Genomic DNA, 17,744 nt, shown 5'->3' with positions numbered 1-17,744 from the left:
CACTCATCTCGGGACCTACAAATGGAGCAGATTGTTGCTTTCTTACTGATTCTATGCGTATCATCAGCCAACTTACACACAAACCTGTGGCTCTGCATTTAAAATATGGTTGAATAATGTTGTGGCCATTAAGTGCAGCCTGTTACATGTGTAAAATATGTGACTTGCAGCTTATTACTGTAATTTTTATCTTAGAAAATTAAATGATACAGTTTTGAAATAAAACATGAAAACAAAAGTTACTGGTGTTTGATGGGTGGGTTTTGGGGTGAACGTTGCACCTCTCAGGAACTTTTCAACCTCTTATGAATTATGTTTGTAGCAAACTCAGAGAATCATAGTCCCTGCGGTCTGACCATCACAAACTTCTAGACTGACCCCTTGTATAATGTAAGAACTACTTGAATTAAATCTTGGCTGAATTACAGCATTATCTGCTTAGAAAAAAAAATTTAGTTTTGATTTAAAGATGTCCAGTGATGGAGATTGCAACAATGACCCTTGGTAATTCGATCAAGCGGTAAATATTCTCATCATCTGAAAAGAAAACCGCAGAACTAAACAAAAACACACTTCTGTCCTGGACATCATCAAATTTCACTCATCTGATTCTAAATTAATCTCATAGATTCCAGACTCGTCTATACTCCTTTACCCTGTCGCTGTAAAGGGGAGGAGGGCTCTGTAAACTCCAAGTGAATAAGCTCTTCAGCTGTTCTTTGTGGTAAGAAGTTTGCACTTCCATAGGTAGAAATGACCCATTCCAGTCCCATAGCTTAGCTATGCCCTTCCTTCAGCAGCCCTGTTCAAGACACTCTTACATTTCATAGAGTTAGCATTTCACTTTACTACGCTTCGGAGTTTTGTTGCACCATTGGCATTACTGATTCATTATCTGCGTTACTGACCTGACTCTTCAATAGGTTCAGCCTGCTGGTGCGAAACCAGGCAGAGCAGGGGAGTCAGCAGACACCTTCCTTCAAGCTAACGAAGCTCGGAGCTTTCTCTGGCAGAAATCATTAGGAATTCTTTGTAGGACCAAGTCTTGTTTTTGTAGGTATAGATATAATGAAGTCGGATACACTGGCTATATTAGATACATTAGATACCGTCTACGTGATTCTCTGATGTCCAGAGCTTTGCAGAGAAATTACCTCTTGTTTTTTTCAGATACGTATATAGTCTCATTTTTTTCTCCTGAAATATGAAGATATTTGCTTGCAGTGACACTTCAGTTTGAGAATTAGTTTCTTACAGCTTGTGCCTAGCATCATCAAGGGATCAATGCATTTCTTCAATTACAGAGTAAGATTTATAAGCAAAGAAGTGACAATTTAGAGTTCTGTGTTCATTTGGACAGCAGTAAGGAGGAGACAGAAAGGAAATTGGCTCCATGAGTGCCGTGTTGTTCACGGGCATTTTCAGGTAGCAGGCATGGTCCAAAGCTGCAGTGAGAGGACACCACGACGCTTTTGGTCTTCATGTTATCCACCCATAGTCTGGTTGCAGATACTATTCTAGCATGCTCCTCCATGCTCGAAAGATGTAGAGCAGGACTGAGATGTGCATCCACCCCCCCAGTGGGTCATCATCTCTGCTTCATTTTAACTCTTCATTTTCTTAAAGGCTGTGGAAAGATGTATGGTTTGTCTCTGATGGTTAGGACAAGCAGCTTTAAACTTCAGCAACGGAAATTGAGACTTATGCATGGCCAAAAACAAAATAAAAAAGCACAGCAAGTGCTGGGATTGGGTGTTTAAGGACGTTGTTGTCACTCTTCAAACATGCTGGAGAAATGCCTACAGAGGCTGGTGTAGCTATAGCTGATTCTGTTTGGGAAACACAGAGAGGGCAAGATGCTCCCTGAGGTCCTGTCAAGCCCTGTGATTCTGTATTCGTTATTCTTAATTAAATAGATCCCTTCGTCAGTGCTGTCTACAGGGCTTCTGTTGGCTCTAATGAGCACGACTCTTGTTGTTCTGTCATTCAAATCTTGCAAAAATATCACAGGTTTTTAAATTGCAATTCGACCTCTAAAAAAATAAGTACAAATAAAAAGAACAGTTCAGTACAAAGAACACTATTTCATATTATCTGTATCCATGGAAATCCAGTTAATTTCCTTGATCTTTTTCAACCTGCCAGTGAACTGCTTCATAGAGAGAAGGAAGTAAAAAACCCTAAGAAAACATTAAGAAATAGAAAGGCATTTGAGTACTCTGGAATATGTTTCAGAAAGGGTTGAGAATAATTGAGCAAATAAAACACTGCTGGTCACTGAGTCCTACAGGCTTTGGATAAACATAGGTATTATCCAAAATAGCTGAAAACAAGAATTAACAGAATCCCATCTGATTCTTTTTGATATATGTAATATATAATGTGATTTACTGGCTAAATTCCTTTCATTGTTTCAATAGTCCAAGCAACTTGAAACGGAACACCCAGTGAGCCAGAACTAATTAGTAAACAGACAAGTACTGGGGTATCACTCTGTTTCCGCTTGCTGCACTGGAATGCTGTCAGTATTTTTCGTCTGCAACCGGCAGAATGTGGGGCATCTGATTCTGGACTCAGCCTCCCTTGTGTAGCACACCACTATGATTTCTGATCGGAATCCTCGCACAGAAAGTGACACATCACAAAATCATTGGAACAAGAGTTCCTGGAGGTCTTTAGGGTTGAGGTGTGGTCCCCAGTATTTCTGACGCTGCTGGTGAAACCTCCTGGATTGCCAGCAGAGGGCAGGAGACATCTCCCTCTCCTGATGCGTGTGTTGAGTCTCCTGACAGTGCTCCTGTGTCATTACTGGAGGTTTATCTGGGTTCTCTGTGGAGCTTCTTGAGGATACTCTGTGAAGCCAAGGCAACTGTTCAGAGGAACTGAGCGTCTGATTTACTGTCTTGCCACACCTTCGTATGTGGAGTGCCTCATCGTTCTCTTGTACCTTGACCTCCCTCAAAGCTCCAGCTTGAGGGAAAATCTAAGCAGAAGTGTTTCTTCATAATATCAACATTGAAAACAGGAAATCTGTTTGCAAATGAAAAATATACCAAAACGTAGTCTCATTCTTTTTCCTTTTCAACTTTAGGCAACTTGCATGCAGTCTTCCACACACCTTCTGGAGTCTCCATCCTCTGCAGAGCTCTGAGCAGCACCTTTGCAGGTGCATTCTGCTCAGCGCACAACACTTGCTTATGCAGCCAAGCAGATTTTGTAACTCACCCAAAGTCTCGTCCCAGATTTAATCTTGCTCTCTGAAACTTGCTGTTCTAAGATTTTCTAGGTGGTGTTCTTAATTAAGTGCATCTTTTCACTTCCTCCGAGACACAACTGTTGCTTTATTAGGTCAAGAGCCATCTCCTTTCCTGATGGACTAATTAACTGCTCCTCGTCCCAGTGAAGGGTAATGTTTCCTACTCCCTCCCCTTTGGAGAGTCACTGAGCACACCTCGCTGTGAAGTGTCCTCTTCAGCGAACTTTCATATTTTACTTCACGCTGTACAAATAAACGCTCTTGATGCAGCATCTAGATTGAGTTTCAATATTCACAGGTGATTGCTTTTTCCTGGCTGACATGATAGCAATTAACCACACCAGAGAGACAATGAGCTTGGGGTGACTGACCTCAACATTTTTCTCTTTGGTAGACTGTAACAGTTGTTCTGATAATAACGATGTCCACAAAAATAGCATGTGATACAGTAATATCTGACAAGATTCAGGCTGTCATACTGTATTTATTGGACAGGGCTATTTAAACAGACAATAAAATTGCTGCTTTTTGGTTACTTTGTCATTATAGTTAATGCTTTGTTATTTCATTTAGCATTAATATGCTTGTTAACCTAAATTATTTTATTCCTTCATTAAAATACTCATTTAAAAAAAAAATACATTTTTTAAAAAGTCTATTTTATAAGATTTGAGAAGAAAATTATTTTAAGTTATTTTTCAATTATTGAAATATGTTATTCACATTTTTAAATACTTACAATAGTAGACACAAATGCTAAAGGATGTATGAACTTCTTAATATGAAAAAAATAGCTTTGCCCTGCTGTCATAGTCCCTTAAAAGCAATGTAACATCGTTTGTCTCAATTTTGACAGTCCTTAACAAAGGGTACTATGGTCCAGTCAGATGTGATTAGTTAGGACTAATTAGTGACAAGAGATGCTGCTAAATCCTTTGATCCTTACTAATTTTATAGTAAAATGCATGACGAAAGCAATCATATAGTTTGATGGATAGTCTTAAAACTGGGTAGACAATATTTTGGCTAGGCTTTTGGACAACTGTCACTGTCCAACGTGATTCAGTTTTGGAAATAAAACGTGAGGCATTTTGCTGGTCTACAGAAGCAGGGTCAAAACCACTGGTGGTGGTGGTATCCCCATCATTCCTCCACACAGCACAGTGGGACATGACGACGTGTAATCCGTATTTCTTGCACGGTCCTTCAGTGCATGACATCATTACTTTTTAACTGTCGGCACAGTACTAGGGGATTACTTTCAGCTCTTCCACTTGCTATGTCCCAGTGACCTTGTATATTTATTCATAATTGGAAGTCAAGTGACTTTTACAAGACATGAATGTTAATTAGCTTTCAAATTGCTGGAGAAGGTACTTTGTCTGGAGTTCCTCTGATTGTGATAATTAATTAGTTGTGCGAGGTCAGCCTCCTGTCTTGCACAGTTCATTGAACAGCATCTTTTCAAATATTTATAAAGATGTTTTAGTACCTATCACTGTAAGCTACATCAATGTTTTAATTTTAAGCAGAAAAAAGGACAACCTAATACTGTCAGACATAACTTTGCCAGTATATAATAATAGCAATCTCAAATTAGCCATTTTATTATGTTTTATTTTATTCATGTTCATTAAGAATAGGGGAAGAAGATATCTGATTCTGCAATACAGGAAACAAGCTAAAAAAATTAATTAAAGCTACAACTGTAGAATGATTTACATTAAAATACTCTTCAGGGCAAGGAACAATTAGAACTTTAGGAATTTCAAGATGATTAAAATAGCTAAATGTATGCAGAAAATCATCACACATGTTTAACAAAGGCTTAACATCTTCTGAAAAGTGCCAGATAAGACACATCAAGGCATTACAATGTATGAACCCAATCACTCACACACAGACAAAACCTGAGAAAGGTCACTGTCTTTCTACGACAGACCTATTTTCACACTGCCTGTTGAACCAGAAAACCTTACAGGGTAGATATATTTTTTTTGGACCACAGTAGCTCACCACAGCCAGTTGAAAGGCCACCAGAAGACCATGGGATCTCCAGCCTTGGGGAGCTCGCATGCAGCACGGCTTTTACTACACAGTGACTTTAATTATGCGGTACAAAGCGGCCTGGTACTGTCTTACTACGTAAAAGAAGTTCAAAAGGTTATCAGGGTTCTCTAATTGGCATATTGTGACTCCTACAGTAAGGACAGCAGTGCAGCGCCGCACACTTTCATACCTCAAGCTATTTCAACAAATGGGCTCTGATAAGTGGAGGATGCGCTGGCCACCTTAAAACTACCTGGATGCCACACTCCTCCTACTATGCAAAGCAGCAAATATGACCAGACTTTTAAAACAGAGCACTCGCAAGCCTACACACTTACAAGCACACGATATGCAGACATTAGATTTTTGGGTGGGGTAGGATGTGAAGAGAGATGTTGGGATCCACAGACATGCCTGGAGAAGCGCAACCTTAATCTAATACACAAGAGAAACCTCCCACCCCACCTCACTCACACCAGGCAATACTTCCTTAAGGACATCTCTTCGGACGTATTGTCATAAGGTGTGGTAGGCCCCCTCCCACTATGTGGGAACATCACTCGAGCATGGATTCCTTTTCCTTTTAAAAAGAAAATCGGTTATGGAGCTCTATCAACTCCAAATAATAACGTGACTCTAGCTGCTGCACTTACACTTCTGTAAGTCTCAGGTTCCTGATTTACAAAATACTAATTTTCATACCATATTTCACCAAGCATGCAGAATTTCTGTTAGCAACTCCCAAACTGATATTGAGCTCTTCCCTCCAAACTTCTTCCAAGGCTTCCAGAATATTTATCAAATTCCCATAGGCTGTGGGAGCTAGCTCCCACAGGAGGTGAGGTTTGCTAACTATACGGCAGCAAGCTCTGGATAAGGACGTCAGCTACGCAAGTGACACCAAAGCTCTTGACAAGACCTGGGCTTCAGAATCAACAAACACAAATCTTGTGGATTTTTTTGTATTTTACTTTAAGCTCTCACAGTAGCAGCGTATGATTCCAGTAAAGGTCTGTTTGCTGTGCTTCCCCCTTGCCAGCACTGGGAACTACTGTTTGAATTCAAGGCTCCTGTGAGTTGCCAGGAAGCACGTAAAGGTCCACCTACGACCTTTGTAATGCCATTTGCCAACCTTAGAGGACATCTAAACTAAGTTATCAGCATGCTGCTGTCAGACACCGTACAACAGTGATCACCATGGCATCTCAGGGAAAACTGCCTCCATTAAATTATCAAGATCCCCTCAGACACACAGGTAGAAAACCACTTTAGAGACTTGCTCCAGCAAAACGCAGGGCGGAAAGCACTCATTGCATCTGAACAACGACGTAATTCCTCTCTGGAAAGACAGGTCACTTACCTGGCACTGCTCTTCTTCAAGACGTTTTGGCTATATGTACACTCACGCTGCAAGCACGTCTATAAGCAGACACTGCAGGCACAGTATCCATAAGCATGTCTGAGCTTTCACTGTATTTTTTAAGATTTTTATGGAAGGAAAGGGGAGTAAACCTTCTTCACTGTTACTCTCCAGTGAAGTTACAATGTTTTCCACACCCCTTCTCAGCAGTGATAAATAGAAGGATGGGGCTGTGAACTACACCTGGACAGCATGCCCCAGAGGGAAACATCCATGGCTGTATCAGTTTCTCAGGGCAAGGCGCAGGCTGCTCACCTAAACGAAGGGGAAGAGCAGCCTCCTGGTTGGAGCAAGGCCTGCTACAAGCGTGAATGGAGCTCCAAGCAGCTGCTCTACCCATCACGGGAGCCGACATGTTTTGCTCGGGTCTGACACGCAAGCCCAAATACAGTCAGTTATCCAGGGAAACAGCCTTCGAGCTGACCCTGCACCGCACAACTGCTCAGTCAGAGCTACGGATACTTGGTTATGCTTTCTGAACACCACGAAAGAAAGGCGGTGCATGGTAATTTCCATCAGTAGGGCATGAGCTCTGGGACAGAAGAAAGTTCCATCTGACATGCTCTCTGCTACAGCTTTCCTAACAGATGTGACTGTCACACTCAGCAACAACATGGTCTTCAAAGTTTCATTCCTGCCTTTCTAACAGACCAGGGCTCCCCCACCCTTAGACTGGGATGCCCGATTAGCCGTGCGGGTGATGCCCAAACCTTACAGCCATCAATGGAATTAAAAGTTTGTATCTTAACATTGTCTTCTGCTCTTTGGACAGAGCAAGACCATTGAGGCTTCTGCCCTGATGCAGGCGTTGGCCTGTTACAGAGCTCAGCGTGCAGCACATACACACATAGGTCGCCAGATGTAGACATCAACACACCCAGGCATGTCGATGCAGGTGGAAACCCATTCCCCGAGGCTCAAGTGCAATCCCTTCCCAACCTCTTGAGTTCTTCAGGTCTCTGAACACTCATCTCTTCAGCAAACCACCTCTTCAGCTTGTGCTGCTGTGAATCTACACGTGCTTACCTTATTCTGTTTATCTCTAATGAATCATCAAACACCTAATCATATAACACAAGACCGCTCCCTGTGCACTACCAGAATGAAACACAAGTGAGAAACTGTTATGACTACACAGCTTGCTTCCTGAAATCTTTTGAGGTGCCAGCTCCTGCAACATTCAAAATTGCTTATTTAAGATTCAGAAAAATTCAGTGACCAGCTTGTATAATCCTTTTTTTTTTCCTCCAGGTTGAACACTCACTTTAAAAGAGCTTAACAGTAATCCTAAATTAATATATCACTTGGGTTTCCATGGCAGTTTCAGACCTTCCTTTCTGCTCGCCTGTGAAAATGAATTTTTACTCAGTGTAACTACACATCAGTTCTGATACTATACATACTGTGTACATGTACACGTCTTGATATCTAAAAATTACTTTCTTGACAAAAATGGATAATCATTATGTTTACTAGCAGTAGTGGAGGTAGTAGTATCATTATCTTCTTTCCAGAAAAACTCATTCGACATCCTCTTGAGGCCGGCAGACAGTTCCCTCTATTCAAGCACTACTTTGAAGACCACTGTCATAGGTCATGAGAGTCACAACATGTACTAAGTGATGTGCAGCTGGTACAGGGAAGCAAAAGGATCCTTTATGCTTCTTTGCTTCTTTTTGTCATCTTACAATACAGGCACTAAATTAGAAATCCTTATTTTCATCAGATCTGTATTTCACACATGTGGAGATGGTAAGTGCAATAAATTAGAGAACTAAGATGATAAATTACCATTCCCTCCAGCAGCCATACTTCTGCCCATCTAAGGCCTGAAATATTCCAAATGCCTCAATATCTTTGCAGAGATGCCCAGGGCTAGACAGACAAGATTCATTGTTGGTCTGCTTCTTTCACATGAAAAACATCTTCAGTTTTAAGGCTGATTACTTTGAGGACCTTTTATTCTCACTGGCATTTCTTTCCTTTATCATCTTCTCATCCTCCAAAAAGGGGGATGCATGAGAAGGAACTTGGTTTTATTCTGATAGATTATGCAGTTTGATGTGAAACAAATGTTCTGAAATGTGCTTACACAAAATTTTGTTACATAGGTGACCACGTTAATTCTAGTCACTACAAGCTTGATAAAATAACTATTGTCATATTAGGACCTTCTCCACAATCTCACTGACAGAGAACGGACTTAGGTAGAAATTTTAGAACCACTCCACTACAGAGTTTTCCTTCTGCAAACACCAAACCCCATGACTGTCTTGGAAATGAAAGACCAATTAAAAAATGCACATCAAAATAAATACTCTGAAACGCGCTTCCCGGTGTGTTTATCTGTATTCCTGTCAGCAGTGTTAGTTGTGCAGAATGACTAATCAAAGCAGCAAGCTTCATCCATCTCAATTTGTCATTTTGAACTTCTGTTGTCTTAATTTAGTGTTTCTACAAACTCTTGTGTAAAATAAGAGGCCTGTCACAAGGCAGAGACTCCACTGCACTGTTGTTACATGTCAATATACTACTATAACCTCTGTGGAAAAAAAAGGATCCATTAGGCACAATTACATATAGTTTGGCACAAATTCTACCTTTTGTATGTTTTGAGTAGAGCTTCTCCTTACAGCAAAGAATTTAAGAACCTAGTTTGTGACGGAGCACAGCACGTCACCCTTCAAGCTTAAGTGTATTTTTTTTTTGGTGTTGAATGAAAATGGGGGTAATGAAAGTAAAAAGAGAGATAGAGCTGTATCGTGGTCACCCAGGAACCTGGCGCCATTCCTTAGCCTATGAGTAAAAAGCAAATGAACAGCATGTGTTGGGGCTAGATTTATAAGAAGTTCCATTTCCCTGAGTAATTTTAATATCTGATATTTATGGAACCTACAAACTGCATCACATCACTACAAAAAATTATTAGTAATGTGGAAGAATAATTTTACCCTGATGAATTCAGTGAAATAGTACAGTACTAGCGTTTCACATGAAATTCCATTAGTGTCTTCAGGAAAGCACCCACAAAGCGCCTTGCAACTATCCCCTGAACAGACAGATGTTTTAATCAGGGATACAGGCACATTGATCCAAAATTTTTTCTTCTAAGCTTATGTCAACTTAAAGCACACGTGTATCTATGGCATTAGTAACAGCAAGAAGGCTGTGGAAATGTGGCAAGTAGAAAGTTTTTGTTGCTCCTTGTAAATGTTTATAGAATTTCCTGCCCAAAATTATTTTACTGAATTTATGAGGATGCATGTATGGCTTTATTGATTAGGTTCTCCATCTTTCACCCTCCAGCTCATTATGTGTTTTGCACAGCTACAGAGCCTGGGGATTCTGGGGCTGTTAAACAATTGTGAGAAAGAGTTCCTACAGAGAAACTTGGTAAAATAAAAAAAACAAACCAAAAAAACCAGTCCATTGATGACTATTACACTGATGTGTAATTTAAAGACCTTTAAGGCATGGCAGTGGTAGAGCTCAATATCTCCATCCAAATTCTGCCTATAAACTTAAGACCAGATTCTGATCTAATATCCTATATCTAATAGCTCCACTGACATCAATTGTGTATTTCTAAGAATATAAATACAACTAATTTTTTAAAAAGTAATTTACACTTAAACAAGTGTAAAGTAAATAAAAATGTCTCACTGAAAGGAAACAAGAGACTTCACAACAAATAAACTACATCAGGTCTGTATGAGCTCATGATTTCAAACTCCTGTTATTTGTATACCCAGTAGTTAAAATGTAGTTCTACCTGAGTATCAGAGACGAGATTCTCTGTCAGAAAATGAACAGTAATGTTTCTGAAAAGACCAACTACTTACGCCTCAAAAACTGTAATTATGCAAAAATTGAGGGCCAAATCCATCTCTGATGATGTCAGCGGAATAAAAGCAGAACCTGTAGAATCATAGCTGTATGGTATGAAACTATTTAATACAGTATTTTTATAGAAAAGAAAATAGTTTAAAAATTCTATTGACATAATATACAGCTACACACCTAAGTTATCCAAACACGTGCAGAGCTGCAAAAACATTCAAATAAAAGTTGTATAAAAAAGCAAAAATTGTCATTAAGAAAAGGAATTTAGCCATTTGTACAAAGTATTGTTCTTTCCCTTCAATTTGCTCTTCTTTAGTTTTCATTTTACTTTAAATTTAAAAATTAGTCAACACACTGAATTAAGTATGTAGATTTTCATTTAAATAAATCAGTCAACAATTTTTTTATAAAGTATTTAACACTTCATTGTAGAAACATAGGCAAAATGACTATTATAACCAAAATGAAAAATACTGTTCAATTTAAAAAAATGTACTTAAACAAGAACCTGAAAAAGTTTATGATATGCATAACATTGTTCAAGCAAAATTGCACTAGTATTACATAAATCAAGAGTTTTAGAAAGGCCCCAATATGGCAAAGTTTAGAAATAGGTAGTATGCATGCACAATAGTACAACAAAAATCTTTTATAAAACAGCAGTTATTTTTGTAATGCTTGTACAAAGGGAATAAAGAGCAACCACAAACATATTTAATCTGTTAGGTTAATATATTATGATAGCTAAAAGTCAGTCATGTCTAGCAGAGGAAGGAAGAGTCCTCCACAGTATATGTGTGAATAAGTCTTTTGTGCCTTTAAAGTTATGTATAAAATATTTCAATTCAGTTCAAACCTGAAAGAAATTGTATTCTTTATTTCCATCAAAATTAAAAAAGGTGAGTCAGGTTTTTCCTCTTAGCAACGACAGAAAGCAGACCAGGTCAGAGCAAGTGCTGGCAACACATGGATGCTTTTCACTTTCGATAACTGGACTTTGATATTTAACCCAGACTATTGAAACTCGGGCTTAGGTAAGGTTTCACTAATATGCAGTTTGGTTACGTTTTACCTCAGCAATCACAGTTTATCTTCATTTAAAGAAACTGCTGTTTCGTATTCTTTAAGACAGCTACGACTGTTTTGCGATTGTCAAAACTGAATGGTGTGATCATCTGTGTGTGCTTAGGGTTTGGGGTTTGGTTTTTTCCCTACTGCTTGGTATGTGTTGGGGAATTATTAATCCATAAGTAATGCACGTGATTAAGTGAATAAACATATAATGCATGTGTAGGCAATGCCCTCTTGTGCTCTAGGGTGGCTACTGTCCTACAGGACTGCTGGAGTTCATATGCTTTGTCCCACAGCAAGTAAGGTTTCAGCTTCCAAGATATATCGTTACTATGTTCTATAAGGTTTTAATAAATACAAAGCTTTTTTACATGGTATATATGTTTAGTATATCATGTACAGTCACTGAATTTCTGAAACATAATCATTGTGTTCATGCAGATCATTAGATGTTTCATTTCTATAGTCTTGTTTACTTCTTGGCAACCTAAAGCTAATTTAAAAGCAAGTTATGTTTGTTTGTGAAAAGTTATCTAGCTTTATCAGGATCTGAAGAGAAAGTCTAATGGGCACAAAGAAGAGAGTAGACCATTCAATCATTCTTTCACCATTTAAAATAAACAAAATTACACACTGTACTACAGCGTCCAGACTACAGAATGAAAAAGTGCAGATACCATCTTCATCGATTAAGTAGAACCAAAAAAGTTCATAGAAAATAGATTGCTCGTTTTCACGCTACAAACGAATATGTTGTTTGCAATTTTAACAAATTTAAAGGTGTGTTATTTCAGCAGCATTGTTGTAAATTGTACCGTAGTGCAGTTTCTTTTTCATAAAAATACCTTACAAATGGTCAGTCAAAAGTCATCAGCAAAAGAAAAACCCAGAAAACAATCAACCAAACAAAAAACAGAGGTAATGCTGATGCCAAAACAATTATAATACTGTTGGTACATAGAAAAGTAATCCTTATATTTTATACATTTATACAGAGTATAAAAGGTAACAGCAGATTATGCCACAGTCTCCCTTATCCCAATATCTATTTTCTTTGGAAGGAGTTCTCTTCTTTCATCGACACTTGCTAAGGAGTTTCGACAGTTTTGTCCATCCATGTATAACTTTGCATATACTGGATTGGCGTAATTTGTTGGCTGCAGAGAAATTAAACATACATTAGATCAGTTGGACTAAACCAAAAGAAACATTTATGGAAATGGAAATGGTTTTGTTAAAGCAAGAACGAGTACACATAAAATATAATTGGACATATTTAATAGATACCTGGAATCTGAAAACTTGATAATGAGTTAATTATTTAGTCAAAAATTAAAATCATGATGAGACATGCTATTAAAGTAATCCATGACATGACATGCAGCATATTATGATATTAAAACCATAAAAACAATGACAAAAATTAAAACAAAAACCTTGAAAAATGTCTCTGAAGTTGACTTGTCCACCTTAATACACTGGAGTATTTCAGAATAGGTATGAAGAAGTTTATAGAGAAGGTGCACTGTGAGACCATGTGACAAGTTTAACAGTAGAAAACTGCAACCAACAGTTTCCATATATTACCTGTTCTAAGACATCAGCATCCCATCAATAGCTGACCATGTTTTCGAATTCTGTGGCCCAAATATACAACATGATTTGACCAAAAATTCAATACTTTTGTAATGTAAATTAAACTTTAATAATAAACCAGCATTAACTCTTAATATATCATAGTAGTTACAGATTGAGAAGCATTTTCTCAACGGTTTTGGTAGTTTGGACTGTAATAAAAAAAAAATCTACTGAAATAAGTGGTACTTCAGTATAGGTCCATTTTCACATCTGCAAAGCACTTCAGTATATGAGAGATCCCCTGAGTCTGACACCACAGAAGGATGCACAACATGGATGAAAATTTACTTTCCTATCACTCCTGCTAAGGAGAAATCATTGTCCAAGGTTTGTAATGTAAATGTCTCCACTAATTCCTTAATACCTTGGTGCCTTTATTGCCTTCTAGAAGACCTCTGCTATCCGACTAGATGCTCAGCTGTGTACCTTTAATAACTGAAAAGGGTACCTTATGGCCAAAATCTTCCTTTTTCTTATAATAGCTTTTCTTACACAAATACTGAGTAGAACACCAGTAAGCTACAAAATAGGTAAATTAATTTATTTGGCGTATGTAAGAAATGGCTAAGCATTAAATTATCCAAAACAGCAGTGGGTAGATTTTCTTTACTTGCCAATATCGTGAGTACACCCTGGGTAACAAGGAACAAAAGATGTCTAGAATCTTAGTTCTTCCTTTCTCTGTTGATCAATACCTTTTCACAGCCCAGGATTCAGATATTCCTTAGGCTGGCTAGCTACAGCAGCTGCTCATTTAGTTAGTTAAAAGCTGCCTGTTTTATCTATTACTGATGACAACGTGATTGCCTGGTATTTCACACTTTCCCGGAATGGAGGTAGAAAAAGGTGGGTCATATTCATTAAAAAAAAAAAAAAAAAAAAAAAAAAAAAGCAGCAGCTACTCTTCTATATTAATGGAACATAAATATGCAATCAACTGCAGTAGTAATTTATAAGAGCACACTCTCAGTTACACCTGTCTTTACATTTGTCATAATGATTATAATCGGAAATTTAGGAAAACAGAAATTTCGTTTTATTTCAATGGACAGGACTTTTTGTCTCATTGACATTCATTATTAAGGATGACAACCACAACAGAACAGACACTTGGCATCCATATAGTGCCTCATGGAGTTATTAAAATTATATATAGTAGTAGGTTCTGTCTCATGATACTTTTTTGAGTGGGTACTGATAGCAGAATGCAGTACAGTGAGGTACTGAAAGGAACCAGAGTGACTTAACACAAAGAGTTAATCTTAGAGATGGGCATATATTCGAGCTTTCACCACCCGTGGTTTTGTGCTCCATCAGAAATACCATACCCTACACAAATTGTTAAACTTCCAAATACAACGTACCACATTCATGCAAGAACATAAATGGCACAGAAGATGAATATATATACTGAGGCACATGGAAATGAATGTCATGTTGATGTCCCTTTTTAACGTTTTAAATTTCAATAGCTGTGAACATCATGCTAAATTGTAGTCAAAATCTGAAGTTTTAAAAGTATTTTATGATAAAAATTGATTGAAAGCTGAACAGTCAAAAAACGCATTGTCAATATTAAAGGAAATTGTTCATTTTAGCACGTATCAAATGCCTCTATAATAAAGGACTTGTTTTCATTTATTTGGGAACTTTGTTTTCATTTATTTGGGAACTTCTTTCAGTTTGATAAATTTCACTATATGTCTGTAATTATGTATAAATTGCAAATACATCCAGAGACATGGATGAGAATGCTATGCTAAACTCTTGTAACACTATGGAAAAGCATCCCATTACTTACTGGTTTTGCAAAGACACATTTGCAGTTTAGATCATGTTACAATGATGGGTACAGATGAAATTCTGTGTGCAGAGAGGAACCCTTTATTTCAAATAGAAAATGTATTATTTACTCTCATTCTTCTTGCCATTAAAAGAAGAAAAACAAAATTAAAACCAAACAGAAAATGCCTCTACTCAAAAATGACAAACTTTCTTTTGAAAGGGGCTGTGGTGGAATGAAATGGGTTTGAATCATCATTTCTCACCCCTGTTGACAGTGGTCCTTTCAAGTCAGAGTTTAGGTAGATTGATGGAGCTGTGTGGGGAAGCTTGAATGCAGTGGGCCCTCCCCCTATGTATCTGGCCTGTATAAACAGAAAATTTTAGTTTCTGTGCTAACAGAGCATTTTTCATGTGTACTTATCAACACTGTTAAATAAACAGTGCACTGATTAAAAACATTATTTTAGAGTGATCTATAATTCAAAAAAATCTACTTACAGGTATTCTTCAGTGTGAAAAAAATCTTGTATTCAATAAGAGAATCAAAGTCAGCATTTTAAAGACATTTTCCATTAAGGATTAGAGCCAGACTTCACAATAAGCATTGGCTCAGCTACTCTTCCTCCAGCGAGTAACTCCATTTTCAGCTTACCTCTTGTATTCAGCACACTGTGTGATTCAGCGATGACATTCCTAGAGCTAACAGTAATCCTGTTATTGCTTTGTCAGAAATGCCACAGAATGATGGCTGCCCTTTGGTGTATGTCTGATTACGGAGCTCTAGGAAAGATATCGCCGCATTACCCCGTTCATCCCATGTCACATCACTCAGGGAGTTCAATCACTGAAGAGTGGTGCTGCAGAAGTGACAGCATCTTTTACAAGAAAATGATAACACTTACTAGCTTGGTGTAAACATTTAATCTATCTATCCAGACAGAACTCTGAATTCTTTATGCTTTTGGAAGTTTTCATATATGAAATAAGTTAGTCTCATATGTCTGAATACACTCTTTCACACTCCAAAAGGTAGACTGTACGATAATACATTTCCATTTGGTATTTGCAGCTAAGACTAAAAAGAAAGGTTATGATTTGGCAACTTTAGTAGATGTGTCTATGACAAAAAACTCATTTCGTAATTTAGTTCTAACTTCATTCTGGTAAAACGCAAGCACTAGGTTTATTGTCGATCAGCAAGCATCAGACTGTGAAACAGCTGTTAATATATACATTAAGATTATTCTAATGAAATCTAACTTGCCTTTATATTCATTGTGTAGCTAAATCTAAACATCATTGTTTTGTTTCTATTAATTACATTTAAAGTCAAAACCTTTGTAAGACAAAATAGGTAGTGATTTTGCCACTAGAAAAAGAAAAAATTACCTTTTCTGCATTTACAGTAAAATCTGAGGCTAAGAGACCACCTTCACTGTGATCATGGCCCACCTCATACATGTTATATGACGGATTGCCAATTTCTACATTGATTCCTCCATTTATAATGGGTTGTCTTCTGATAGTTTTTGTCCTATAATACACAAACACACACAAAGAAAGAAGCTAGTGACTTTTCAAGTAATTTTTTGGATGCTTCATCCTGAAATACTACACATTTTAGTTTATTTCTCTTTAATCACTAAGACCAACAGGACAAAAAAGTGTTTCCTGGAAAGAAAATCAGAAAATTCTTGCATTTTTCAAACAGAGCTCAATCTGAGGCTACGCGTAGATCTCTCATAAGCTAGAAGCAGCTTTATGTTGGCTTTCTGTTTGGCTGTAATGGTATGAATAGATACAAAGTGCTCACTCATTCTCTATAACTCTGACTTCTCCCTGCTGTTTCCAGATTTCCCTCACTTCCAAGGAAAGTCTCGCAAACTCTTTGCAGATTCCCTGCAGTAATGAAGATGGAGTGAATATGAGTCATATTCTCTCTCTTATTCATTTCACTTCCATTTGAAATCAGTTCCCCAAAGTCAGTTATAATCTGAGGACAAGCAACTGGTTTCATTACGATGCATTAAAAATGTATGAATTCATAGTTCCAGTTTGTATCTCCTGCCAGTGTTTATTGGAAAGCTGAAGTTCAACTTGAATTTTTCCAAACTTTAACAAAAGATAGTCTGAATTAGGTATCGGTAAAGATAAGGGATTGAGCCGAATTGTTTTAGTGGTTGAATTGATTTCTTTTAGGTAAGGAGGTGATTTTAGTCTGAGCAATCAAAATAACCTCAAGAGGGTAATTTTTTCCAATTCATTATCTCCTCTAGAATTACATGGGAACAACATGGAGGACAGTCAGGATGAAAACAGTTGAGTCCTCTTGTTTGTTTGAGAAAGATACAGCCAGTGTCTGAAATCCAGTGCACTAAAGTATCTGTATTTTTCAGAAATGGCATAGAAAAACATTTCCTAAAATAGGCACTTCTCTGTAGCGTAGAAGTGTTGAACATCTATACCTGATTTGATACTTGACTGTCTTCTTTGAAGAGATTCAAAAAACCCTAAAATACATGTTCAAATATGATTTTAAGAAAAAAAAAAAGTTCTTTATTGAGGTTAGTTTTATTTCTCTACTGAAGATCTATTATTTAACAAGTTATCCTCAACAACTTGTTCCACTTAAACAATTCATACACCAGGAACTGGTTTTTGGGATTTGGCTATCACTAAAGT

General features: G+C 37.6%; 1 protein-coding gene across 3 annotated transcripts in view; it reads right to left on the bottom strand.

Moving 5' to 3' along the window:
* Positions 1–11,067: 11,067 nt before the first annotated feature.
* LRP1B (LDL receptor related protein 1B) overlaps positions 11,068–17,744 on the bottom strand; it is a 760,762-nt gene continuing 754,085 nt past the window's right edge. For 2 of the 3 annotated variants that reach the window (XM_075430359.1, XM_075430361.1), the window contains 3 exons: positions 16,452–16,596; positions 15,326–15,424; positions 11,068–12,796 (listed from right to left, as the gene is read on the bottom strand). In XM_075430359.1, coding sequence (XP_075286474.1) covers positions 12,656–12,796; positions 15,326–15,424; positions 16,452–16,596 — 385 coding nt within the window. In that variant the 3' untranslated portion in view covers positions 11,068–12,655. Of the gene's footprint in view, positions 12,797–13,226; positions 13,277–15,325; positions 15,425–16,451; positions 16,597–17,744 lie in introns of all 3 variants that reach the window. The other variant, XM_075430360.1, reaches the window with a different exon arrangement.

This window comes from Opisthocomus hoazin, chromosome 9 (genome assembly GCF_030867145.1).
Source record: "Opisthocomus hoazin isolate bOpiHoa1 chromosome 9, bOpiHoa1.hap1, whole genome shotgun sequence".
NCBI lineage: Eukaryota > Metazoa > Chordata > Aves > Opisthocomiformes > Opisthocomidae > Opisthocomus > Opisthocomus hoazin.
Note: the sequence above shows the minus strand (reverse complement) of the source record. Positions and strands in the feature narration are given on the sequence as shown.